The 26,106-nt window shown below is 47.0% G+C and overlaps 1 protein-coding gene across 1 annotated transcript in view; it reads left to right on the top strand.

Annotated features, from left to right (window-relative positions):
• The window catches only part of Slc14a2 (solute carrier family 14 member 2), a 172,880-nt gene extending 165,865 nt beyond the window's left edge, over window positions 1-7,015 (top strand). The window contains exons 19-20 of the mRNA XM_051163708.1: window positions 2,793-2,842; window positions 6,124-7,015. Of these exons, the coding sequence (XP_051019665.1) occupies window positions 2,793-2,842; window positions 6,124-6,324 (251 nt within the window). The 3' untranslated portion in view covers window positions 6,325-7,015. The remainder of the gene's footprint in view (window positions 1-2,792; window positions 2,843-6,123) is intronic.
• Window positions 7,016-26,106: the final 19,091 nt, after the last annotated feature.

Here is a 26,106-nt window from a genome sequence, read left to right as displayed (position 1 = left end):
CTGCTGATGGAGAGCAGCTTCCCAGTGTTAACACTGCGTGTAGAACTGGGCAGCACACACCATGTACAGTGACTAAACACCAAGCATTGATCAACACCTTCAGCTGAGCCCTCTTGCACATCTGTTGAGCATCACAGAGAGTTTCCGGTGGCTGTCATACCTCCAAAGATTTATATATTCCCAGCCTGACATAATCTCCATTCTCTTTTGTCCTTTTTTATTCTATGAAGGAAAACAAAATAAAACTCTTTTTTACCAAAATATTTTTAAAAGATTCTCTATTTCGATACAGCCACGGATGCTGAAATGTTACCAAATAAGGTTCTAAAAAAAATAAATAAGTTTACAATAAAAAAAAAAATCCAGAATATTTTTCTAATACAGAGATGCTTCCTGACCCATAGAAAGTCACATGTTTGTTTCTTTAAGGTAGTTTGAAGAAGAGGCATTTCCGTTTTTATTTTATGACCACCACTGCAAAGATGGGGAGAGTGTGTTCTAACTTAGATAAGAAGGGTAAAGCTGAAGGGTTTTTTCCTATCTTCTTAAGAACTATTTTCTGCTACACCAAAAATATCAATATAGGTTGTCATACTATGGTTACTTAAGAAATTATAATTGCCATGCCAACCAAATAAAGGTAGCCATTCACATAGTACTTAGCTAAAGGGCAAAGTCATCTCATTCTGTCCCTCAAAGTCTGTGTTATTATTATTCTTTGCAAGGGGCATGCCAGAGGACAGGGAGATAGAGGTGAGGCAGCTCAGGTGGTACCCAAGGCCAGGTCAGACAGGCGATGACTGACAAATCACAGGTGCCTCCCTCACCATCACCAGTGCCAACCTTGTCAGAGAGGTTAAGTTGCTCCGTGTCATATATGACCCAGTGGTTCCCAGCCAGGGATTTTTAGCAGTGACTGGTGGCATCTTGTCTGGGGTAGTGTTAAATACCCCATAGTGCACAGGACAGACCTGACCCACAGCAGATTGTCATTGGTGCCACAGCAGCAAAACATGGCACATGGTTTCCCAGTCGCTCCCCCACTGCATCCTGCAGTGATGGATACTGTTCCTGTGCCCATTTCACAGATGGGAAACTAAAGCTGAGATGAACAGAACTAATTGCCCTTTAAAAAACGTGCTTCTTTCATGGCATCCATTCTTTCCCATGGCCACGTCTCCAACATCGAGTGAAAGGCCCAGAGAACGAAAGCCTTTTCCTACAATCACACAGGCAGTGGTGGGTCAGATGGACAAGATGGCAGACTCCTTCCACCACAGTCCACTCCACACCCTCCCCACACTCCTGACAGACTATGCCTTTGGACTCTTCTCTTTCGTGTTTTGTTCAACCTCCATCCTGCTCTGCAGTTCCTTGACCACACACAAGGCTTTTTGGGTCAGGTTTGACTAAAAATAAAATACCAGTGGGGCTGAGGGAGTGTAGGAATGAATCCCTTGGCTGTGGAGCCCAGGGATGAGGAGGCAATTGGGTAGGGTTGGGCTCAGGAGGGGCCACTCTCTGAACCTCTGCTCATCACAAGCCTGGAGCTGCCCTGTGGCTCATACATCTCCCCTATATTCTGGGGTGTCTGGGGTACATGGGTTGGCCCTTCTACTCTCCTCTTCCTAACCTCATGACATCCTGAGAAGCTCCGCAGTGGTCAAGGGTTCACCCTGAGAGACAGATGCTCGGGGCTCTGCCACTATCCGACACGGGCCTAGGCAGTCACCTCAGGTCTGTGTTTGACACAAACGGTGCTCACTCCCTGGCACTGTTGTCAAGGTGGGCTTCACCAATGAGCGACTGGTGCAAGAATAGTACTGTCATCTCTAAGAGCCTGGGAGTTTCCATCCTGGTTACCTTGAGTGAAGGAAAGAGGTGTCAGGGACTCCAAGTCCTCTAGGAGAAGTGGGCTGCCAGGTGGGAGTCAGGAAACCGTTACCTGCTTCAGGCTCTGTGTCAAATCGTGTATTCTTTAGCCTTTTCTGTTCCATCATCCCAGATCCCTACCTCAAAACAAGGGACTTTGACTCTTAGCCATGGGAAGCACTGTTATTATTTAATCTGGCTGTACCAGTTTTGGTTTTGTTTGTTTGTTTTGTTAGATTTTTTTTTTTTTTGTCATGTGTTGTTGTTATTGTTGTTGGGGGTGAGAGAGAGCAGGGGAGAGAGGAGGAGCGGGAGGGAGGGAGGAAAGGAGGGAGGGGCAATTGGGACAGTCTCTTTTGAGAATGGGCCCAAAAGCAAAGCCCAATTATGCTGGCTCATTTTATTGCCTTCCATTTCCTCCCAAAGCTTGGTTCTTCCCAGGAGTCAACTTGTTCATGGCCTTTCCTGCACAGCTTAAAACACAAAGCAGTAGGCAGCTCTGGCCTCCCCCAAGCTTACAGGATACTGTTTCTCTCCTAGAAGCCTATGCCATGCTAATAGTTCCTGATGGGATATTCCAGCAGGGAATTCCGAGGCTCACTTGCTTTTGCTTTATTGTAAATTTTTCATTTATGGTTGATGCTATTAAATGTTCCTTTACTGGAAAACATGGTGGTGGGACCCAAGAGAACTGTCACAGCTAAATGCTGGACCTTTTTAACAAAGTTCATCTGCTCTCTTAGCTGCGCTGGCATTTTCATGGAATTTAACACTTTTAAAGCTGCAAGGCAATGGGAACGGGACTTAGTTCGGGTGAGAGATACCATTGAGACATAAAATTAACGAACAGGGAATACGGAGATGAAGCTGAGCTGCTGTTGCGTCTTTACTGAGCTATTTGTGATCCGTCCTTTTTCTAGCACTGTTCGCAGCCTACCTGGGTGCCGCCCTGGCCAACATGCTGTCTGTGGTAAGTCATGTGAGCTAAAAACCACGTGCCCCTCTCCACTTCCCAAATGCTACACCAAACCCCTCAGCCCTTTGGCTCACATCCTGCTACCCTCCTTAACAGGAACAGGGTCTCAAAAGCTTATATATCAACTTGAAGTCGATCAACTCCATCACCAGTAGCCAGTAGAGCACTTTGAAGAGCAAATCTTTCCAATATAACTCCATTCTAGTCTGCCATCCTACAGAGCTAGTGCCAAATCTTTATTATTTCACTTGTGTACATAAGTAAATTATCTGCCTGCCTGGCTCATGGACAGTGTACTTACTTCTCCATGCCTGAGGAACTAGTATGGTTCACGGGAAGGGTCCTTGACAATGGCTTCAGGGAACACAGAGCTGTGACCTGGTCATCCAAAAAGAATCTTAAGCTTGGGAGTTTATGGGCACACATAGTCTCAGAGCCTCCTCTTTGCTTTGAGCCCAGTTTAGGGTGGTGTGCAAAATGGGAGCTTCCACTTGGCTCCTTCAGGCCCAGCATGGAGTGAGTGCACCAGGCTCACCTAACAAATCAGCCCATCCTACCCTGCCTATGGTAAGAGTACAAGGGAAACTTCCCATAGACAGGGCCTACTCAACTTGAGGTCATGATCTGCATACCCCAAGGAGTCAAGTTTGGCCACCCATTTCTTGAGAAGTGAATTTAAAACAGCCAAATGAACAGTAAAAAAAAGCAAGAAAAAGGAAATGTGTTCAATATGGCAGTGTTGGGGAGAGGGAGAAAGAGATCCAGTGGCCCTCCTTCAAGTCCACCTGCTGAAGGCCCTGCAGTGAGATGAGAAGGCTGGGGTGTATACATCTAAGCAGTTCTGGGTGAGCTATGGTCCCTCCCGCTACCAACCCATCATTGTCTGGACTTCAGCCTTACCTGGGGAGACGATCTCACAAGCTGTAAACCTCTCTCCTGAAGACAAGAACACACCCCCATCCCCAGCCTGACATCTTTTCCAGCGTGAGATTCTTGGGGAGTTGTCCATTTCTTGAGGTCCATTCTTTCAATATCCTAAAAGACTGGGAAACACAGATGTCTCTTTAGACTATATTCGGTTCTGCCAGGCTGGTTACCCAAGCAGAAAAAAAAAAGTCACAGATGCACTTGCACTTCTGGAGATGATAGATATTCCGAACAACACCTGGCTAGAATCATCTGTCACCTGTAGCGTAAGAAAGGGCGGGGCTTAGCACCGGAAGCCAGATTAGCCTTCCTGATACCATCCTATCTCTCTGTGGACTGAGTCTCTCTGATGCTTCCACCACTTACTGCATGTGCCTTCACTGCAAATGCCTGACACACAACATTTGTGACACCGTTAGTGCTCAGTAATCTTTATTCAGCTCAGCCTAGATGCTGAGCCAGATCGGGGCTCTTCCACATTCATATCTTAATCTTAGAGTTTTACAAGAGGGCAAAAAAAAGAAGAAGAAGAAGAAAGAGATAATGAGAAAATGAAGGCCTGAAGGCATGGACACACACACACACACACACACACACACACACACACACACACAGGGGATGCTAGAACTGGGGTGAGGGAGCCTCAGAAACACTGAATGGAGACAAGAAGCTAGACATGACCTCTTGTAGGACCATCCACCTCAGCCTTCCAACATCAGTTCTGGCACCATCACTCTGTAAGCATGCCAGGTGCCTGCCTGCCTCTGGCAGGGCTCTAGGAGAGGTGCAGGAAGCCTTGGTCCCCAGATCTCGGTGTTCACAGAGCTGCATGGTCTTCCTGGGTGCTGGGAGATTATAGACTGCTATTCCATGCAGACATTCTTCCCAACAAACAAACAAAAAGTTGACTTGTTGCGCTTATGATCATCAAGGATACTAAAAAAAAGCTAAAAGATAGCTATCGACCTACCCAGAAGAAGTTTCCAACTTCATCGAAGGGCACAGTATAAAAAGCATTGAACTACATTTATAAAACCAGCCGATGCCTCCTCAGAAAAGCCCTGTGAGCCGTATTCTTTGCCTTTGCAACCAGCATATATGCATGCAAGTCCTGGCCTTCAACAGCGCCGCTATCTGCTTGATAATAATGGCTGTGCCCTGAGGACCGTTTACTGGGTACTTGGCATGCGCTAAGCACCAGCTCCCTGAGTAGGTAGCAATACACTGTTGAGGGAAAAGGCCTCAGAAAGATTAAAAAACTATAATAAGGTAATCAGAGCTGAGATCTGTCTACCATGGGGCTTCAATGGATGCTTCCCAAAACACTTTATTGCATCTTATTAGAGCTTCGGGAAGACTGGTTGAGTGGAATCCATCACTCGTAGCTAAGCCTTACAGCCTCTAGTCTGGTGGTTCCAAGTCTTGCTAACTGTGTGGTCTTTGGACTTGCATGTGACCAGCAGCATTTCCCCCATGGCACCACCTGAGGCTTCTGTTGACTATAGTAAAATGCTTGGAGGATGGAAAGACAGCTTGATCTGACTCATAATTGAATGTGTAGGCTCTTTGTAAGCCTTTCATGCACTCAGCTAACTCAGCTGAAGACTGGGGAAAGTATTAAATGCTGCACAGTGCCTCAGGGAATCCAAGCCAGGTCAACGTGATAAGGAATGAAATGGGAAGGTGGGAGAACCCTTCAGACGAGAGGTGCTAACCTTCACCTCCCTCTGCAAGGACAAGCCTGCCACTCCTCCGCCTTTCTCCAAATCTGCTCCTTTCCTGTGTCTCTGTAAAAGGGTTCTGTGCCACAGTTGCTAAATGCCACCTACGGCCACTTGGTTCTCTAGTCTTTTCAGGTCAGGAGCCCTGTGGATACCATCTCTGTGTCTTTCAGTTCACATTCTCAAAAGAGGGATCCCAGTGGCTCTTGTCATGTGCCTGCTTTGAATCAGGCCCCTGTCTTTAGTCCAACCAACTACCTCCATGTCGTTAGCTACAAAACGGCTGCCAGATGCATTCTTTCAAAAAAACTGAAGGGGGAAATGGAATGCCCATAGCTCCTGGACCTGGAAGTATAGACTGACCCCGTTCCACAAGACAAAACAAGTCTTGTACATCAAAATATATTGACAACTATTAAGGATTTAGTGGCTGTATTTTGGAAGGCATGTGCTTACCTGTCACAGTATACACTGACAGCCTCATTTCGTTTATATTGGCTATCAGACACGTATTACCCTCACCCATGAGTCCTTCCCTAAGCAGGGCTGCAGGCAACTGATACAGGCTAGTTGAACAAGTATTCACATCTGGTGTAACAAGTTTCTCTCACCTCCTCTCCATCCCAGTTTGGATTACCGCCCTGCACCTGGCCCTTCTGCCTCTCAGCGCTCACCTTCCTTCTCCTCACAACCAACAACCCTGCCATCTACAAGCTGCCACTCAGCAAAGTCACCTACCCAGAGGCCAACCGCGTCTACTTCCTGTCCCAGGAGAAGAACAGAAGGGCATCAACAATTACAAAGTACCAGGCCTACGACGTCTCCTAAGCTGCTCTTTCTAAAGCATGTCACATAACGCGGCCTACGGCACATGGTCTGCACCCCAGGCTAACACCACTTCACCTCCCTTCTGTCTGATATGTATGTGGTCACTAGTTGGGACCCTCGGTAAGATGCACAGGACTCATCAAAGCCACGTTAGTTTAGACTAAATATCCACAAATGGCTCTTTGGGAACTCTCTTTAGGGGGAACTTACCAGTCACTCCTTTCAGTTATTTAGTGAGGTAAAGCTCGATGCCAGGAAACATTTGTTGCCTGCAAGGTGAGAGGGCCGGGTCCCGACCCTGCTCTTCCACTAATGAGCTCCAACTGTCTCTGGCCAGTCCTCTCACTCCACCCCCAACTCAGCCTGTTTCTTGTTGACAGGGGTTTCTTTACGACGACAAGGAGGGGCTCCGAAGTCCTTCTAGCTCTGAAATGTTTATTCTTTTCCATCTCCCATAAGCTAATCAACTCAGCATGACCAGCAAGCAATTTGCCCTGGGTCAAGTTACTTATGGGAGGGTTCCCAGAGGACAGAGAGGAAAGTATCAGTGTCCTCTGGAAGTTTATTCTTAGACATGGGAGATGCTCTCCAGACTTGGGACTAGACACCTGAATCCACTGAAAATGCCAGTGCACATTCTTCACACCGTAGGAATATTTGCAGAAATGTCACAAGATAAAACTTGATCTTTTACAACGTTGAAATCATAGAGTAAACAAACACCTTTGCTTGTGTAAGATTCAAAATCATACTCTCATTAAACTTGCTGTTTGAAAATTGGTATCTGGGTTTTCTTAAAACAAGGCTTACCTGCACACTCATGTAGAGTGCAGCAGAGAGGTTTTCACACCCGAGCCCGTGTCTGGAAAGAGGAACTGCGGGTAAGACTGATCAGAAAAGAAGCTGGCTTTCTTGTGGAGAGTTATGCAGAAACGGCCATTTGCAGTGCTTCCTGTGGTGTTGGTACAGATTAACCTCACATTACCTTTCAGCATATACTCTTTCAGCCTTGTGCACCAAGATCACTAAACCAGCCCTTCGTGAATGGCCAGCCACTTGGTACTTAGTTACTCTGAGTGTGTCTCCTCCTGTGCTCCTAAGATACAGTCATCTTTCGTAGAAAGCCACTTAGCCCGGCATCCCAGCCCTTTCCAGGGGAGAATGAACCTCCTGTAATAATACTGAAACATCAACACACACTTCCAGTTCAGCATGCTGAGGTGCTGAGATAACACGGAAGTCTGGGGCTGGAGAGATGGCTCAGTGCTTGCTACACAGACAGTGTTGGAGGGCCTGAGCTTAGAGTCCTGAGCACACACGTAAAAAGCCAGGCATAATGGCATGCACCTGCAGCCCTAGCTTAGGGAGGCAGAGACAGGCAGACTCCTAGACCTGGAAATCCAGCTAGTCTTGCCAAACTGATGAGCTACTGATTCAGCGTAGAATGACAAAGAAAGACACCCAACTTTGACCTCAGACCTCCGCATGCAGCTACTCACACACATGAAAATATACTTGCATAGCATGAGGAGGGAGGGAGGTGAAAGCAAGAAAACAGACTTATAAATGCAGGTTTAAGGAAGAACCATATTTTATCAAAATTTATTTTTTAAAAAAGCTAGGCTCTCCATTTACAGTTCATTTCTCCATATGCCAGCGACCCCCCCCCCCCGCCAGCCATCTTTTACCACCAGCCCAAGAGCACTGAGATGTGTATTTCTCTTCCAGATCCCATCCAACCCTTTATGACTTTTCCAGGAAAATAGAGCACTCCTCCAAGCAGAAAAGTCCTCCACATAGGAAAAGGAAGTGACTCACACTCCAGAGCTAACCTCTGCATTTGTGGTCACACCTTGAGGCCAAGAAGGTCCTAGGCTGTGTTTTACTAGCCGTGGAATTATGGTTCTCTAAGGATCAGGCAGTTAGGAATTTCTCCCAAAGGCTGTTTATGCTTGAAGCTTACTCAGCTGCCCTTCAACCACCACGCGATGACATCTGACCATTAAAGAATGGGTCCTTGTGTATTTCCACCTAAGCTTTATAGTCTGGTTTTATTAAGAGTCGGAACCCTTGCATGCGTACGCCATTTTGGTTGCTGACCACTAATAAAATCCTTCAGCTGTTCTGAGTACCTCACTAGGCTCCCCTGTAAAGCAAGCTGAGTTGGCCCAGAATCCCAAGCAAGGTGGAAACAGATGGGGTGAAGGAACGCCTGTGAAAATATACGATGTCTATGAGATCCCAAGGTGGACCATCAAGTCTCGCACTCCAATTAAGCACCAGAAGTAAAGAGCTGCAGCCAGCTTCCCAACTCCTGAGAGAGAGAGAGAGAGAGAGAGAGAGAGAGAGAGAGAGAGAGAGAGAGAGAGAGAGCTGTGCAAGTGAGCAGCCCCTCCCCAAGCCACTCAGTGACATCATTCCAATCACTCAAAAGCAGCCCTAGTGGAAGTTTTATACCATCAGTAATGGCAGGCCTGGGCAAACACAAAAACAACACCGTTTTGTAAGCACACGTGCAGACAAAGCAGTGTATTATAATACGGGAGGTAATGTAACACAGTAAGGTATGAAAACAAAAAATACACACACTTTCATTCATTCACAAGAAAGCCCTTGCACGAACAATGACACTGATTTACCCAAGGCTGAGGCACATGATTAATTCAACTCTCTGGGGGGGGGGGGGGAATTGCTGGGGGCAGACACTGTCCTTTTGCTGTTTGTCTCTTTCATTCCTTAAACTACTCTGCTGACATCATGCCGCAGCTCTGTGTCGTCACTGACAACTGGCTGACACAAATCTCCACTCCCTTGCCTTTGGTAGGATAGTCTACCTGTCCTGGGTAGAATTTGAACTCTGTTTTACACACAACAAGCAAGTATGTGCACACACAAGACTTTCCAGCAGCCCAGCTCACCCAGTCTCACCTTGAGAACTGACTGCCCAGACCCTCTATCCTAACACATATGCATGGCGCTCAGTAAACAACAGTCCATACCGTCCAGCCCCAAGCTCATCACCAATTCATGAGCAACAACTGTGAGCCCTGGACAGGCTTCCACAACCATCCTCTCCTGACAGATTCCCCACTGCGTGGTGTCGCTCAATGGTCGGGCAAGAGCTTCCCTTAGAGGTCCCCCATACCTTGGACCCCCAAGTTATATGACAGTCTCACTGAGACAGGCAGATGATATTTTGGGGCCAGTCGGAGTTCAGTGTGTGTCGGAGTTGGTTTGGAATTGCACACTTAACAGAGATGACTATGCTGCCTCCCGGGATCAGATGTGGAGGTGGCAGAAGTGAGAACGGGCCTCTCTGTTACGTTCTCAGGTCATGGACACTGTGGATCAAGAGCCACACTATGAGAAGCTCATGTGCATTCACAAATGAGACACTGCCTCCAATAAGCCCTCTCCCTTTTGGTTGCACACTGCAATGCACTGGCTGCACATTGATGAACACAAAGGAATTACCTGTGGAGCTTCCTAAACATATAGGTCCTCAGCCTCAGCCCCAAAGATGAGCGTTCGGCAGCTCCAGATGGAATCAAGAATCTGAACTTTCCCATAAACTCTTGAATGGTATGAGTTGTGCTGAAGCAAGTCTCGCCTATGAGATCAATACGTAGGCTTATCAGGTGGATGAGCACCATCTGGTTCAGATCCACAAGCCTGTTCTGGGCCAAGCAAGTCAGCAGCAGGCATGGACACAGGCATGAACACAGGCATGGACACAGGCATGGACACAGACATGGACACAGGCATGGACACAGGCACGAGCACAGGCATGGACACAGGCATGGACACAGGCATGGACACAGGCATGGACACAGGCATAGACACAGGCATGGACACAGGCATGGACACAGGCATGGACACAGGCATGGACACAAATGTGTTTCTTTCTTCTTTTTTCTGAGCTACCGGTTGTATTGAAAATATGTACTCCTTTCATACTGTACACTCCAACCACAGGGTTCCCTACGTCCACATCTCCCACTTCCCCACCTCCCCTCTCCCCCAGATCCACTACTGCACCTCTGTTTCCTCTTCAGAAAAGAGCAGACCTCCAAGAAAGGACAGCAAAACAGGACAAAGCAAAATAAAATATAACAAGATAAAAGCCAAGGCAATTGAGAAGGAGGAAAGGAGCCCCAAGAGCAGGCAAAAGAGTCAGAGATACATCCGCTCCCACTGTTAGAAGTCCCATGAAAACATCAAGGTATCAGGCATAACGTGTGTTCCAGGGTGTGCTCCATCGTGCATCCAGGCTTGAAAACGCCTGTAGGTTCTGTACCCTGGGCCCTAATCTGCTTCTAAAAGAGGCTCTCCTGGAGACTGGTAAGGCCTCAGTCCCCATCCTGAGGGTACACAGTGAGGAACACTGGGTACCCACCTGCAGGAGGAAGTGAGAAACTCCCAAAATGAAGTCTCTGTCTCAGTAGTAATGGGAGGCTAGCTCTGCACTCTAACAGAAACCAAAGAAAAATGAAACTACCAACCGGAAGCACCCTGCTCAAGAAACCAAACAAAGAAACAAAGTTTTTCATTGGCCCCAGACGCCTGCTGAGTGTGCCCGGTGGGCCTAAAGGAAAAGTACTACAGCGGGGTACTTTGGCCCCTCTGGCCACACTGCAGGGGCGCAGGAGGCTACGGCAGCCACTGAGATGCAGTAGGTGCACCTGTGAACAGGTAGGATGGAGGGTTGTCCCAAGGGTACAGCTAGAAGACACGGGGCGGGCGGGGCAGGCAGGGGATAGGGGGAGGTGTTGCTGAGGAGGTGGTGACAACAGCTCCTATAGGAAAAGCAGCTGCTAGGGAAAAAGAGCTCGCCCCATGGAGACAAGCAAGCAGGAAGTCCTAAGTGGAATCGTTTGAGGTAAGAAGGAAAAAATATGGAGAAAAGCAAAATATAGGAGAGAGGAGAAAGAAAAAATGCCTCTGGGCTTGCAGTAACCAGAACAGGAAAGGAGTGGGGGAGGGAAAGTATTGTTGTTATGATGTAAGAGTAAGCAGTTCCAGTCCCCTGAGAGCTGCCTGGTTCTCAGAGCATCAGCAGAGATGAGGGTGGCTTTGGATTCTTTCCCCAACACTTAACTTCTGGAGGGGTCTGTCCGAACCATAAAGCACAGTGCTGCAGACACGGTCTGTCATGCTTAGATTGGCCTGAGCAGGTGCAGAGAGGAATGTCAAGGGACAAGGAGGCAGGCTGCTCTTGTGGAGAACATGTGAAACTCCTGGTGTTCAGGTCCCAGCCGGGCCCCATCAGATCTCTAGGGTGTGCCCAGGGTGAGCGGTTTTCAAAGCTCCCAGAGTGTGCCTATGTGCAGTCAAGGTTACCACACACCCTTAGAAGTTGAAGAGGAGCCTCTGTGTTATCAACTGGGAGGGAGGGGGGGTGGGGTCCTCAACTGGGAGGAGCCCAGCCAGCTTGATTTTTTTTTAATTGAAAATATTTCTTCATACAATGTATTCTGTTCAGGGTTTCCCCTCTATCTTGTTCAAAATCTTCCCCAGCTTAATATATGAGCAAAAGACCAGTACAGTTTTTTTTTAAAGCCCAAACAAAGCATTATGAAAAAAAAAATCCAAAATACTATTGAATTATACAGTGTTACCTATCTACTTCTGGGTGTGGGGCCTGCCCTTTCATGTAGTTTGTATACCAAGTGAGACTCCCTTGAAGAGCTGATTTTTCTTTCGCCAGCGCTTGTCAGTTAGAGAGGGAGCCTTGGGGAGGGACTGACGTTCATCTTCACTTCTCCCATCAGCACTGCAACCAAGTCTGCCTTAGACCAGTGCAGGCCTTGTGCAGACAGCATGCTTTTTGTCAGAGGGAAGTTGTTCCTATCCCTGAGGGTCAGAGATGGCCTGGGACTACTAAAGTCTGGAGTTCTGATGGCATGCTTTGCACGCCTTTCATCTCAGAACGTGGGAGTCTGAGGCAGGAGGATCTCTATGAGATCCAGGTCTACACAGTGAGTTCCATTGCTATAGAGTAAGAAGAGAGAGAGAGAGAGAGAGAGAGAGAGAGAGAGAGAGAGAGAGAGAGAGAGAAGAGAAGAGAAGGAGGAGGAGGAGGAGGAAGAAGAAGAAGAAGAAGAAGAAGAAAAAGAAGAAGAAGAAGAAGAAGAAGAAGAAGAAGAAGAAGAAGAAGAAGAAGAAGAAGAAGAAGAAGAAGAATGAAGGGAGGGAAACTGACTGTGGGGCCCAGTCAGATTATACCTGAAAGTAATTCCAACACTCAGGAGGCAAAGGCAAGTGGATCCTTGTGAGTTTGGGGCCAACCATGGCTACATAGTTATATCACCTTTAAAAAATAATTAAAAAAATTAAAACCATGGAATCCACTGGACAGTGGTAGTGCATGTCTTTAAACCTAGCACTCAGGAGGCAGAGGCAGATAGATTTCTATGAGTTCAAGGCCAGCTTAGTCTACAGGGTGAGCTCCAGGACAACCAGGGCTATACAAAATACACACACACACACACACACACACACACACACACACACACACACACACACGAGAGAGAGAGAGACAGAGACGAGACAGAGACAGAGAGACAGAGAGAGAGACACCGAAAGACACAGAGAGAGAGACAGAGAGAGAAAGAGACAGAGAGAGAGAGAGAGCTCTGTGTTGCATGGGTCCATGTTCCATGAAGATGTGCTTGCTGATTTGAATGCTGTTGGATCTTTGAGGATCAGGCCACAGGATATTGGCTTGGTTGCCTTGTAGAGGTGCAAGCTTTGTCTGTAAGCAGGTGAGAGCAGGTTAAAAGCAATTTTGGAGTTTCTTTTTACAGCTTGTTGTAGAAGTCTCATTTTTTATTAGGGGTCCTATGTTTTATTATCATTTGTAGAAGCTAAATGTTAAGCAGTGTGTGGTGCTGTTTTGCTAGCATATTCGGTTGCTAATTTTTTAAGTCAGCAAAGACCTGGGTTTCATTGTGACATTTTCATATTCAAGTTATGTCTTTATTTTTTTATTTTTTATTTTTTAAGATTTATTTATTATTATATATACAGTGTTCTGCCTGCATGTACACCTTCAGGCCAGAAGAGAGCACCAGATCACATTATAGATAGTTGTGAGCCACCATGTGGCTGCTGGGAATTGAACTCAGGACCTTTGGAAGAGCAAGCGGTGCTCTTAACTACTGAGCCGTCTCTCCAGCCCAAGTCATGTCTTTCTATAATCACTACATTTTGTTCTTATCTGACTCCTTACTGCCCTCCTCCATCCCCCCCCCACACACACACACGTACACCAATAGCTTTCTTCCTTTCTAAAAACTTTTCAGGGTTTATTTTCAGTTACGTTTGTGTATGCGTGTCTCTGGCAGGGTGTAGACACAGTGTGGGTGGCCAGAAGAGAACCATTAAATCCCTCGGAACTGGAGTTACGGTGATTGTAAACTGCCGGTTATGAGTGCTCGTCCAAACAAGTTCTCTAGCAGAGCAGCAGCCTCAAATGCTCTTAGCCACATAGGCATCTCTCCAGCCCAATAGTTCTCCCTTCTGCTTCAACATATAAACAACGTGTTCCCTCTTCCTCCTCCCATTCTTTACACCTTTTCCTGCACATACACATTCACACACACTCTCACACACACTCTCTCACACACACACATATTCATACACACACAGTCTCTCACACACACATTCGCATGCTCACAATACACACACTCACACACACATACATACACACACATTCACACTCACACACACATACATACACACACATTCACACTCATACACACATACATACACACACATTCACACTCACACACACACACATACACACATTCACACACTCACACACATTCACACTCACACACATACATACACACACATTCACACTCACACACGCATACATACACACATTCACACTCACACACACATACATACACACACATTCACACTCACACACATACATACACACACATTCACACTCACACACATACATACACACATTCACACTCACACACACATACATACACACATTCGCACTCACATACACATACATACACACACATACATACACACATTCACACTCACACACATACATACACACACACTCACACACACACATCTACATTCACATATGAGAGAAAATGTGGGATTTTTCTGAGTTGGTTTATTTCATTTATTTAGCATACTTTACCTCCCGTTCTATCAATTTCCCTATAGCTGCCATACTTTCAATGTGTTATTTTTGCTTTGATTTTTGAAAGTCCAGTCCAAATCCACCTGAATTACAATCACTCAAATGTGATTTTTATAAAAAACACACATTTATGGGCCCTCTTCAGACCAGAGAAGCCTGGACCCCGGGGCCTGCACCCACTCTAAGCTGCACCCTAAATTCCCTGATGAGTGCTGTGTGTACATCAAAGTCCGAGAGCTGTGTCCATCATTCAATGCAGAAAGGGCCCCACTGTCTGTAGAGATGTGGGGACAGAGGTGAAAGACACCGAGGACTAAGAAACCTTTTGTTTTTCCTAGCCTGTCTCTGCATGCCATTTCTCCATGTTGGCACAATGTAGGAACCATCATCATACGATCACTGGGCTCCGCACACAGCCGCACTAGAGGGCGCCAAAGTACCGCTAGCAGCCGTTTAAAGGTCGTTCTTGTTCTTTTCAGCATCTGGTGCTTGCTCACCTATCTGTCCCCACTTCACTGACATAGTGCTTCTCAAAGAGACACTGTAACGCATACAGGTGCACAGCTGCTAAAGAACACCCCCTTGCTAATTGTGGGACCGGGGAATCTACCCAGTGTCTTTAAGCTTTTATTTCTCTTCCCAAAAGGAATCCACAGACCTACTCTAAGTTATTTTCACAGTAAAATGAGCTTAAGCGCCTTGATCAGCTCCCAGCTTGTCTCCTTCCTAACACACGGAAGTGATTTGCCTTGCTAAGAAACCTGAAGCCTTGATTCACATGGTGGTGATGGGTGAGGTGAAGAGGATGGTAGCATTAGTGGTGGGATGGTGGCCGTGGTGGTGGCCATGTAGGGTCAGAATTGTAAATGGCGGGAAAGTAATGGTGTTGGCAGATGGCCCACCTGATAGAAGGATAAAACTTAAACCCTTGAGCTCGATGGACAAGTTGTTCACACACACACACACACACATACACACACACACACACACACACACACACACACACACACACACACACACACACAGCTCTCTTAGAATATCCCTGACCTTCAATTTCAAATCACCTTAATTTTATTTTACTATTCTTTTCATCTCTGTTTTTCCACTCTCCATTGTAAGTGCTGGTCAATACTTAGTTCGTACGTAGCCAGCATTTTCTATGAGGACTTTTCTGATCCTCAAGGCAAAATTGAACACCTTTCTTCAACACATCTGTACTACTTACATACAGTTTATCTTTAATATTTTCCTCATTTGGCTTCTAAGAGGTTGATGGGATCTCCTTGCTCATCAAAGATGGTCTTTCAACTGACTTCTCCAAAGGCCATTTTAGAGGCCTCCCAGATGTCTCACGCAGATCCATCACACAGTCTCACATTGCCTCTGTGAGGCTGGGTGACCGAGAAAGATGCAGGATGTGCTCTGGACTCAGACAGCCTATAACAAAGGTTTCTGTTTTATTTTGTCTTTCACATTTTATTAAAGTATGCTGCGCATCCAGCAAAGTGAACCAGTTGTAGGTAGAGCACTTTGGCAATAAATTCCCCATACATGAACATATCCCTGTAACTACCACCCAGGCTGAGAGACAGATGTCCCTTAACAACTGCACTTACACTCTCAGTAATCCTGGACAGGTCTCATGTCAATTATTTCCTTGGTTTTTGAGGTTTCATTCCATTCGTTCTGTTGAGACGGAGTCTCAACAGCCCAGACTGGCCTTGAACACTATGTGGAAGGTAGTGACCTTGAACTGCTGGTCCTCCTGCCTCCACCTCCTAAGTGCTGGGATTATAGACCTGTATTACCATACCCAGCCTGTTTCCTCCACTTTTAAAAATAGAGGTTACCTTGCCTAACATTTGTGAGGCCTTAGATTTGACCCTAGTACCTCCACAAAGAATAAGTTGCAGGGCGGGGGTGAGGATGGACATTGTCACTTGAAGAAATAAAAAGAGCATCTACCCCCATCCCATCATAAGCTCTGCGGCCAGCAGAGTCAAGTCAGTGCGTCAAGGAGTGCAGGAAAAGTCCCTAATGATTGGCTTCTTTGCTCCTTTCTCCACCTGCCTTCACCAGCTCCTCTACTGTTCTCATCTTCCCTGTTACTCTCTGCAAACAATCCCTGAGCTCATGTATGCAGCCCTCAAGTTTTAGCCAGACCAAAGCCACACATCTTTCATCACATTCTGGGGTTCCACCTGCCTGTCCAGGCATCTCAAAGCATCACCCCCCCCCAAAGAGACTCCCAGCTGCCTTTGCTGTAGTCTATAGTGTCATCCTATTTTTATAAAGCATTAAAGGGAAGTGCACCTATCACATGTACATAGTCTAATGAATATTCATGAGGCAACACACCCAGGGAAGTGGCATCTGAATGAAGAGCCTTGACTCGGGTGAGTTAAAGCCTGGTTTTGAACTCAGAGTAAATGGAATCCTACAGTCCTGGCTCCTCTGTGGCTTATTTACTGTTTTCCTTCAACATTGTGAGGGAGCCGCTCACTGTGCGGAGTGGAGTCGCAAGCCTGGTTGTCTTGCTATCAGATACCATTATGTAGCCACTGCTAAATAGTGAGGGGCACTTGGATTACTCCCCCTGTGGATCTTAGGAATGTGTTTGTTCTGAGCATTGCTGTTTACAGTCCTGGGGAGAAGCTGTCTGGGCACTGAGCACACAGATGCCCTTTCTAACGGAGGCCACCCCACTTCTTCAGCAATATGCGATGCCATTTTGATTCATCCCTCCTGTACCCTGTAACTATCCACAGTTCTTTTCCTCCCCAGCTACCTCACGCTCGCAGCCCTTTCCCCTGTACTGTCTTGCCCGACTCTCACATAATCCCCCACACGTAGCACTCAGCATCACAAGGTACCCCAGTTCCTGCTCTCCTGGCCTTTAGGGCCAGGTCTACCCATTTGTCCTGTCTGACCTTCTCCACAAATCTGGTCAGCTAGCAAACCGACCCCATCACTCCTTTCAGGATTCAAAGCTTTAACTTGTTTCCCTTGCTTTAATCTCTCTTCTGGTAAGTCTGGGATGCCAGCTTTCTTGGCAAGAAAATGGTCCTTCAGAAACGGCCTCCTTCCAGCCCACAGGAGAGAGTGGATAGCAACAGCCCCTCTGGACACTTGTCCCAACACTCCTGTTTTCACAGATGCCTCAAGTGGTAAAGAACTTCTTAGAAATCCTAATGACTTGACAAGTGTTCTGAGGCTTTTTTAAAGTAACCCCTACTTCTTCATTAGTGGTAACCAGGTTTTGAGCTGAAGCTGGCAGAACTTTGAACATTAACTGGGTGGGGAAGGAGACAGTAACAGAGAGAAATTTCAGGTTCTCACTCTCCAAACTGCTTTCATCGGGTCCAGTGGCCAAATATCTTCCTCCAGGAGGGAATGTTCAAGACCTCTTATCATTGTAGAGAGCCCTGGAAATGGGGGTGGGAGTAGAGGGGAGGGCCATGAGGGGAGGGCTAAGGGCAGGGGGATGGATAAACAGCAAACACATTTCTGCTACTTCAACTACATTTTCTGAAGGCAAACCAAAATGTCCTGTGGCTTGTGCTTGCTCACAACCTATCACAGTTATCACACGAGCAAATGCATCACACCAGAGACTACTGGGCAGTAGCACTGTCCATAGTTCGGGATTTAGGAAAACTTCGCTACTTTAAACGCCCATCGAGGTTCATGCTTAGTTCTTTCCGTTTCTGACTTAGCACCTTATTGTCTCTATTTTTAATTTCATACTCTTTTTAAGGGAGGAGAGTCTGTGCCTGTTCATGATGTTGCCTCACCTGGGCGAGTGATTGGCAGATGCCTTTGGTAAACATGAAGGGGTGTGGCTTTCTTGTGGACACGGCAGGGACAAGGTCCTGGGTGCCATGACCCCAGGCGCCCTGCAGATTGATCACAGGCTCTCAGTGGCCCCACATTCCCCTACTTCTCTGGACCTATCATGAGGTCTCCCACTGGAAGCCCACCCCTTCTATGACCTCCTTCATCCTATGTAACTGGGATGTGAAGTCTACATCTTCCGTGTACCTCCCTCCACCTCTTCAGGTGTTCCTCTTTAACCCTACATCATGGCTGCCCACCATTCAGTGCTTCATTGGTGTTACTTAAAAGGGCCTAACCCTCTCTACTTTAAGCCTGGGAAAAGGGCTTCCTCTTAGACTGAGGATGTTGCAAATCCTCTCTGTGCTAGGATCTGCTCTACACACAGAATATTCACTGATCATATTGACACTTGTGCCCATATCTCCTTGCTGTCTTCTACACTTCATCTGCCAAACACCAGAAGGATGGGACACTAGGACAGGACAAAGGATGGAAGGGGGCTACAGCTTGGCCTACAGCTGACAAGAGAGCTGAGTCTAAGAGTTCTAAGACGTAGTGAGCTGGCCAAGGGCATCTGCATTTGAAGCCACAGCTAGGAGAAAGGAGAGAGAGAGACAGAGAGAGAAAGACAGAGAGAAAGAGAGAGAGACAGAGAGAGAGAGCTGTGCCCCACACTGAGGCCTTACAACTATTTTATATTATAACACTGAGCTACACTGAGGAAGATCTACAAAGCCAGGCTTCCTTTCTGCCTGCCACCCTCAGAATGGCCTAGCTATTGAGGGGCAGGCTCTAGAGGCTAAAATATTTGCGGCCTGTATCTTAGGCTGGTTGCTCTGAGGCAGGGGCATGGCTCCCAAGAAGACATGACCTTGGCATGATGGTATAAGCCCTTTCTTGGGCCTGTGATTGGGAGAAGTCTGCCCCCAGGCTTTCCTTCCTCTCCGTACTGCACAAAATCCCCACCAGCCCTTCAAATCCCCAGAGTCATTCACCCATTTATTCTAGTGACTCAGCAAATAAGTCCCTGAGCCTGTCAGTGGCTTAGACACTGAACCCAACACCAGGACTAAGCGATGTGTAAGACCAGGCCAGACTCTGCCCTCTGAGAGGCTTGCAGGCCAATAGGCAAATATAATAAAGCAAAAGTGTATAATTGTAAATACTGATGAACACTATGGCAAAAAAGCAAAATACTCTGAGTGGCTTATGCCAGTGGCTGCAGCTGCAGCCTGAAGGGTCAGCTTTTCTTGTCAATCAATCTTAGTGGGAGACACCGGCCCACCCTTGAGCCCACCCCTGCCCTGGGAGTGATGGGCAGCAACTGGGAAGGCAGGTGTCCTTTGCAAAGAGGAAATCAACACACGTATTGCTGTAATGTAGAACAACAGCAGAGAATACGTTTCAGGCTGGGAGAGATTTTAACCAAAAGACTGATCTACTGAGATAGTGTAGGAATTGCTGCAAGAACCCATGGTTGAGATGTCAGAAAATACAAAATATGGGCCAGGCAGGGGTGGCATTAATTCCAGCACTCAGAAGACAGGAGCAGGAGGATTTCTGAGTTTGAGTTTGAGGACAGTCTGGTCTATAGAGCGAATTCTAGAACAGCCGGGGCTATGCAGAGAAACCCTGTTTAGGAAGAAAGAAAGAAAGAAAGAAAGAAAGAAAGAAAGAAAGAAAGAAAGAAAGAAAGAAAGAATAAAAATACAAAAACAAGAATGGAAGCCACAGAAAATGCATGGGGGAGATCTCAGAGCCCCTGGGAGCCACTGTTACAATGCAAGTATCAGTCCCATGAGTTAGCATGACATGGAGGCCTCTGGATATACCACAGGAGCTACTGCCAGTGGGGCTGGAGGAAGCCCTGCTCCTCTGCGTGTGAGCAGCAGCTTCCGTGACCTGTAGTAATCTCTCTTGGTGATTGATAGCCCTGACGCACACACCAAGCCTAACCAGGCAAGGGCGAGCACGGTGGGGACTTGACGGAGTGTAATGGGATGAGAGGATGATGGGCTTTGCCTACAGCGCTGCCGCCTTCCACAGGCGGGGCGCAACCAAAGACGAGATGCTTCTAGTGTCAGCTGGTGTGACGCACTTGGACTCACCAGGGTGTCTCTAAGCAAGACATTGGAATTAGTAAACTGCTACCACTCTGGGCGCCTGGTTTCCCTGCCGGCCCCCTACCAAGCCTTAGAGCAGATTCCAGCTTTCACAAGTCCTCAGGTTGGGGGGCAGGGGAGCGGGGGGGCGGGATGTAGCTGAAAATGCGGGTTCGGATTTGGAAGGCCTTCTGGGACTGATAAGGCCATGGCCAGCAAGTTCTAGGGGCTGCAAAGCTGCTCAGTGGTGGACCACACGCCGAGTAGCAAGAATTGTGGAGAATTTTACCCAGAATGAGTGAAGATACGACTTCATTCTTGCTTCGTAGGGAAGATATACACTGACCTATCATCTTGTCTTCCCTAGCAAGCCCAGACTGGCCTCAAATGTGTGATCCCCCTGCTTCAGCCTCCCAAGGGATGGGATCACAAGGTGTGTGTCACCACACCTGACAGCAGACGTTCTCCTGAGCCTCAGAATTGACGTGTGATGCCACTATTGGCAGAAATAAGGAAGCCAGAGACAGGGACTGCTTTAAGGAGGAACTAATAAAAGTTACCCTTGCTCAAATGTCTAGTATGTGCTTTGGTCACTTGAAGTCTTTGGATTTGGCAAGGCTGACATTCTTAATTTCCATTAATTTTATAATAAAGTAGAAGTTCATAAAAGTGAACTAATTTCCCCTGTGGCTTTATTGCTGCCTGGAATTTGAACCCCACTTGTCAAACTGCTGAGTGCCCCCTACCTTCTCATGTCCTACTTCCTTGGTACAGCAAGTGAGAAACTAGGGTTAGGTAAACTCAGATCCATGTCGTCACCATGGACCACGCACTGGAATCATAGGGAGTTTTTAAATGCTCCCACTTCAAACCAATCACGCGGTTTCGTTTTTAAAGCTCCCTAGGTCACTGAGATGCACAGCCACCCCCTGCGAACCACTAATTCAGCCAGACTGTCCTCTAATAAGTGAGGCAACTGAGACCCTGACAAATGCAGCGCCAATCTTGTCAGAGTCCAAACTAGCACATCTCCATGCCTACCCTGGGACTCCGTCCAGCGAGCTAGCTAAACAAAGTGATGTCGCAGGAAGAAGCAGAAGGGGAGGAGGGTGGGGGTGAGGTTACCAAGGGAAACCACAAGGAGAGGAGCTGAGAATTCCAGCCAGGATGAGTGACAGCACACATTTAGGAGGATTCAGAGCACTTGAAAAGTTTGCCAGTCCCAAAGCATTAAAATTAAGGACACTTCACTCAACCATGAAACCTCTGGCACCTAGCCCACAAGACACAGTGGGAGATGAGAGAATACACAGGGCAAGAAAAATGGTGTGGGTCTAATGGACAAGAAAGTTTGCAAGCCAAGCACACAAGTCACCCTGGGACTGAGCATCAGAATAGTGGCAGGAGATTACCTCATATGACGTAACCAGAGCAAGGTGACAGCAAACAGCTGCCATGAGGAGCCTATGCTTCGGGTTTTGTTTTTTGTCTTTTAAAGACTGGATTATTTTAAAATAACAAGATGGACTAGGCCAAGTATATGAACAGATGAAATAAGATGTTTGAAGCAAAAGAAAGAAAAAAAAAAGAGGCTCTTCCAGGGACCTCAGGGCATCATCTCTTGCATAACTGAGCTGAGACTCTGAGTTTGCAAATATCTTCTCCAGCAGAAATCACAGATAAACTGAGATTCCGTGCATAAGCCCCACAGCTTCCCTTGTGTAACTTCACTTCACCCTTCAAAGGCTGTCATGAATGTTGTTTTAGAGTGGCTTTCTCCTGTTTAAATAGTCGAGATTTAAAAAAAAAAAAACTATCAAGGATTTGTTGAGCTTACATAGTAGCCAAATCTCTAAGGTTTTTTGGGTTTTGTTGTTGTTGTTGTTGTTTGGTTTTTTGTTTTGTTTTCTTTTGTTGGTTTTTCGAGACAGGGTTTCTCTGTGTAGCTTTGGCTGTCCTGGACTCGCTTATCTCTAAAGTTATAAAGGCCTAAGATTCTATAAAGATGTGAGGCCAAAGGAAGTAGGTCTTTAAATGATATTGACCATTCAAAGTTTTCTGTTAATATAACAAAATACCTGAGGTTGGGTGTTTTATGAAGATGCCACGTCACCAAAAGAACAAGTGGCCAATCAAAGAACATATGGTGTAACGATTGGTCCTGTTTCAAGCTGAAAGGCAAGAACCAGAATTGTTTGCCTGGAAGCTCTACTTTGACCTTAACTCCAGCCTTGGCTGATGCTAACATTAGGAAAGAAAACAGAGGAGGGAGGGAGAAGAGAAAGCAACTGCCAACAACCATGAACGGCACTTTAATTCAGGTTGTACATCCAGCAGATAGTAAGCCTATAGCCAGAACAACCAAGAAGAGCCCAGGCCAGCAACGGCCTCCCTGGCCTTGGGCTAACTCGCATCCTCCCATTTTAGGCAGCCCCTGGGGAGTGGCCTGGATCCCAGGTGCCCAGAGAGACCCATTTGTATCCCATTTTCTCTTTCCAAACCATCTGCCAAACAGCCCCAGCTGGGAACCAATATCCTTCCTTGGGTCTCTCACAACAAGGAACCATCCCAGTGGCTGGTGAGGTACCCTCAAGACAGGGCTCGAGAAACTATGGGCTGCATTTCTGTCCCTCACTTGCCAAAGCCCTAATCTCTCTCTCAGCCTTGTCTCACTAGATTGAAAACATTCCTACCATCTCCCCTCTTGTTCCTCATTGAGAAACAGCATTTTAATTAAAAAAAAAAAAAAAAAAAAACCTTCAACAGGGCATTGCTAGTTATCACGTGCCCTTTGTCAAAGGCACCCCAATGCTCGTCAAGACATGTTTGTGCCATCTGCAGAAACTGTGTTGCAACAAATACATAAATATCTAAACTGTTGGTGATAGCCTCTGAGACTTAGTGCATGTGTACGTATGATGTTCAAATTTCAGGTGTACACCTGGCCAGAGACACTAGAGACTTAACTGGCTGAGTTGTAATTTAAATGCTGCCCGTAGGTAGAACTAAGGTTCCTCCTTGTCCTCATTTGTGCTAGTTGGAGCTAACTACTGCATTGAAGGGGGGAAAAAAAAAAACCTGCAGGTACATCAGAGCCCCTGCCGTCAGCACGTTCTCCTAACGGGCTCGAGGCAGGGACAGCCAATAGAGGCTTTACTGAAACCTTTGCCCTGTGAACCTGCTGGCCCCAAGACACCTTGTCTCAAGAACACCTTCCACAAAGGGAACCCACGTGGCGTTCTGGGTCAGTAATCGATTTAACTCTCATCTGATGCCTTTTTGCCTGACTGTTTACCAAGCCCAAATATCCTTGGATCCAAGCACGTTGCAAAGGAATATTCCACTGCGGTATTTGCTTCTCTTGCTGTGCGCTGGGGGAGAAAGAACGAGAGAGAGTGTCCTTCCCTGCCCTTCAGGACGGTGGCACTCGGATGCACACGAGCCTGTGGAGGCATTCTCTGCAGAGCTCCTGTGTGGCCACTGCCCCACCACATATGCAGACTATTTCCAAAGTTCGCTGCCCGTCAGGAGGATGGATACCACACAGTGGCTGAAAAGAAAATAGTGCTGGATTAGGTTCTGAGCCAAAAGAGTATTTAACAATATGTATACACAAAAGATATTCTAGAAAAATAATAAGCTGCCCCTGGCCAGTTTTGTTTTCCTCTCTTCCCATTTCTCTATCTAGTCCTACTCCCCTCTCACATTATATATTTAATAAACTTCCCCAAAAATCATTCTGGAAAGAGTGACTGATTACAAATAAAAAGGACGGTTGGATCCTGAGCTTGCTGTCCAGCCCCTTCCAGCCCAGGTGGGACTGGGCAGCATTGGAAAGGCTGGAGGGTTTGAGACTTGAGACAGAATCTCATTATGTAACCCAGGCTGGCCTCAAACTCAGTCTTCCTGCCTCACTGTCCCAAGAGCTGTAATGACAGGGTGTTCGGCCACACCCAGGAAACACTTAGAAGACAATACCCAGGAAGCATTTAGGGGACAGTGCCAGAATAGTTGCTGGACACGTGGTTTTTTAACCTGGCCAGCAGGGAATCAGTATAGAATGCTTTACGTGCATGAGCATTCAGTAAGAAATTCAAGTAGATTTGGGCAGAGTATAGACAGGAAGAGACTAGAGAGCATTGTCTGAAGCAGAAACTCCAGGAAAAGGGGGACGGGGGACAGTCTCCAAGTTCCTTGTGTTTGTAGCCAAATGGAAGGAGAGAAGGAGGCTTTGGAAGCAGAGATGGGGTCGAGGTAAGGGAGGCATGGCCAGGACGGCGGTGGGCTGATACTCCATGGCATTGGAAGGCACGGCAGGAAGCACTGAGTTAAGGCACTGAGCTGTGCAATGGGCTGTCTTAAGACACCAGGAATATACCCAGGCTCCTGGTGGTTTCCCATGGCTCCCAGTGGCTACCAGTGGCTCCCAGCTGGGAATCCCCCCAAAGCCACAGCATCTGCAGAGAGCAGATCATGGTGTCTTGAGATCTTGCAGATAAGAAGGATGTAACAAACCACACACAAAAACATTAGTTTGATTTTGGTTGGTTGGTTGTTTTTTTTTTTGTTGCAGGGTGGGGGGTGGAGGAGGTGGAGGGGACTGTTTTGTGTTTATTTGACTCTCTGTCTTTCTCCCTCCCCACCTTCCTTCCTCCCTCCCTCCCTCCAGCTGTCCTGGAACTCACTGTGTTGACCAAGCTGGCTTCAAACTCACAGAGACCCACCTGCCTCTGCCTCTTCCTCCCCATTGCTGGTATGAAAGGTATGAGCCATCACACCTGGCAACTTTGAAGTTCTTAACATTGTTCTCAGAAATTCACCCAGTCTGAAGTCAAGAGCCAGAAGAGGAAACTATGAAGGGACTGTGGAGGCCAAGCCAGCGCCAACAGAGATGGGTAAGGCAGAGCAGGGATTCTGTGCATCCTGGTCAAGGCTTTACCTCCAGCATCCTTCACTGCCGTTGCTAGAGGATGTAAATCACGCCATTTCACAGTTCTAAAACAATGATACATCTAAGGTGACATAGGGACAAAGCCAGGATTCAAATCCAGGTTTGGTTACCCTGGAAACACATATCCTTTGTATTGCCTGACTCAGGCTGCATCTTATGACCTGCAGTTAAGGTGTGGTTGGCTTTACAGGGCTGGATCAGAGGCCAGGGAGGAAGGAAGGGTGCTGAGGAAAGTGGCCTTGTCCAAAAGATCTGAGACTTGCCTGCTCCACTCACTCAACCTGACAACAGCCCGAGAGAGAGAAGGCTGCACGGATGCTGAGGGATGCAAGTCCAGTGTCCACTGGCTTCATGACTGAATTAAGCCCACATACAAGCAGAGGCTGACAATAGTGAACAGTGCTAGCGCAGCTTTAGTCCAGACTCAGACAGGTTACTTCAGCCCTCTGAGTCTTAGCTTCCTCGCTTGCAAAACAGGAATGATGACACCGTATAGGGTTTCGCTCATTTTTCTGTTGCTTTGTAGGGTTTTCAGCATTGTTTGTTTGGGAGGGTGGTGTTTATTTGATTTTTGCAGTCCTAGGGCCTGGTGGATGAAAGACTAGCACTCTACCAATGTACAGCCCAGCATTCTGTATAGGGATTTTGAGGTAATTAAATGACTCATGCCTGCCAGGTGTTTAGCACAATGCTAGCAACAGAGAAAACACTCAACCCCTTTT

This window comes from Acomys russatus, chromosome 20 (assembly GCF_903995435.1).
Source record: "Acomys russatus chromosome 20, mAcoRus1.1, whole genome shotgun sequence".
Taxonomy (NCBI): Eukaryota; Metazoa; Chordata; class Mammalia; order Rodentia; family Muridae; genus Acomys; species Acomys russatus.
Note: the sequence above shows the minus strand (reverse complement) of the source record. Positions and strands in the feature narration are given on the sequence as shown.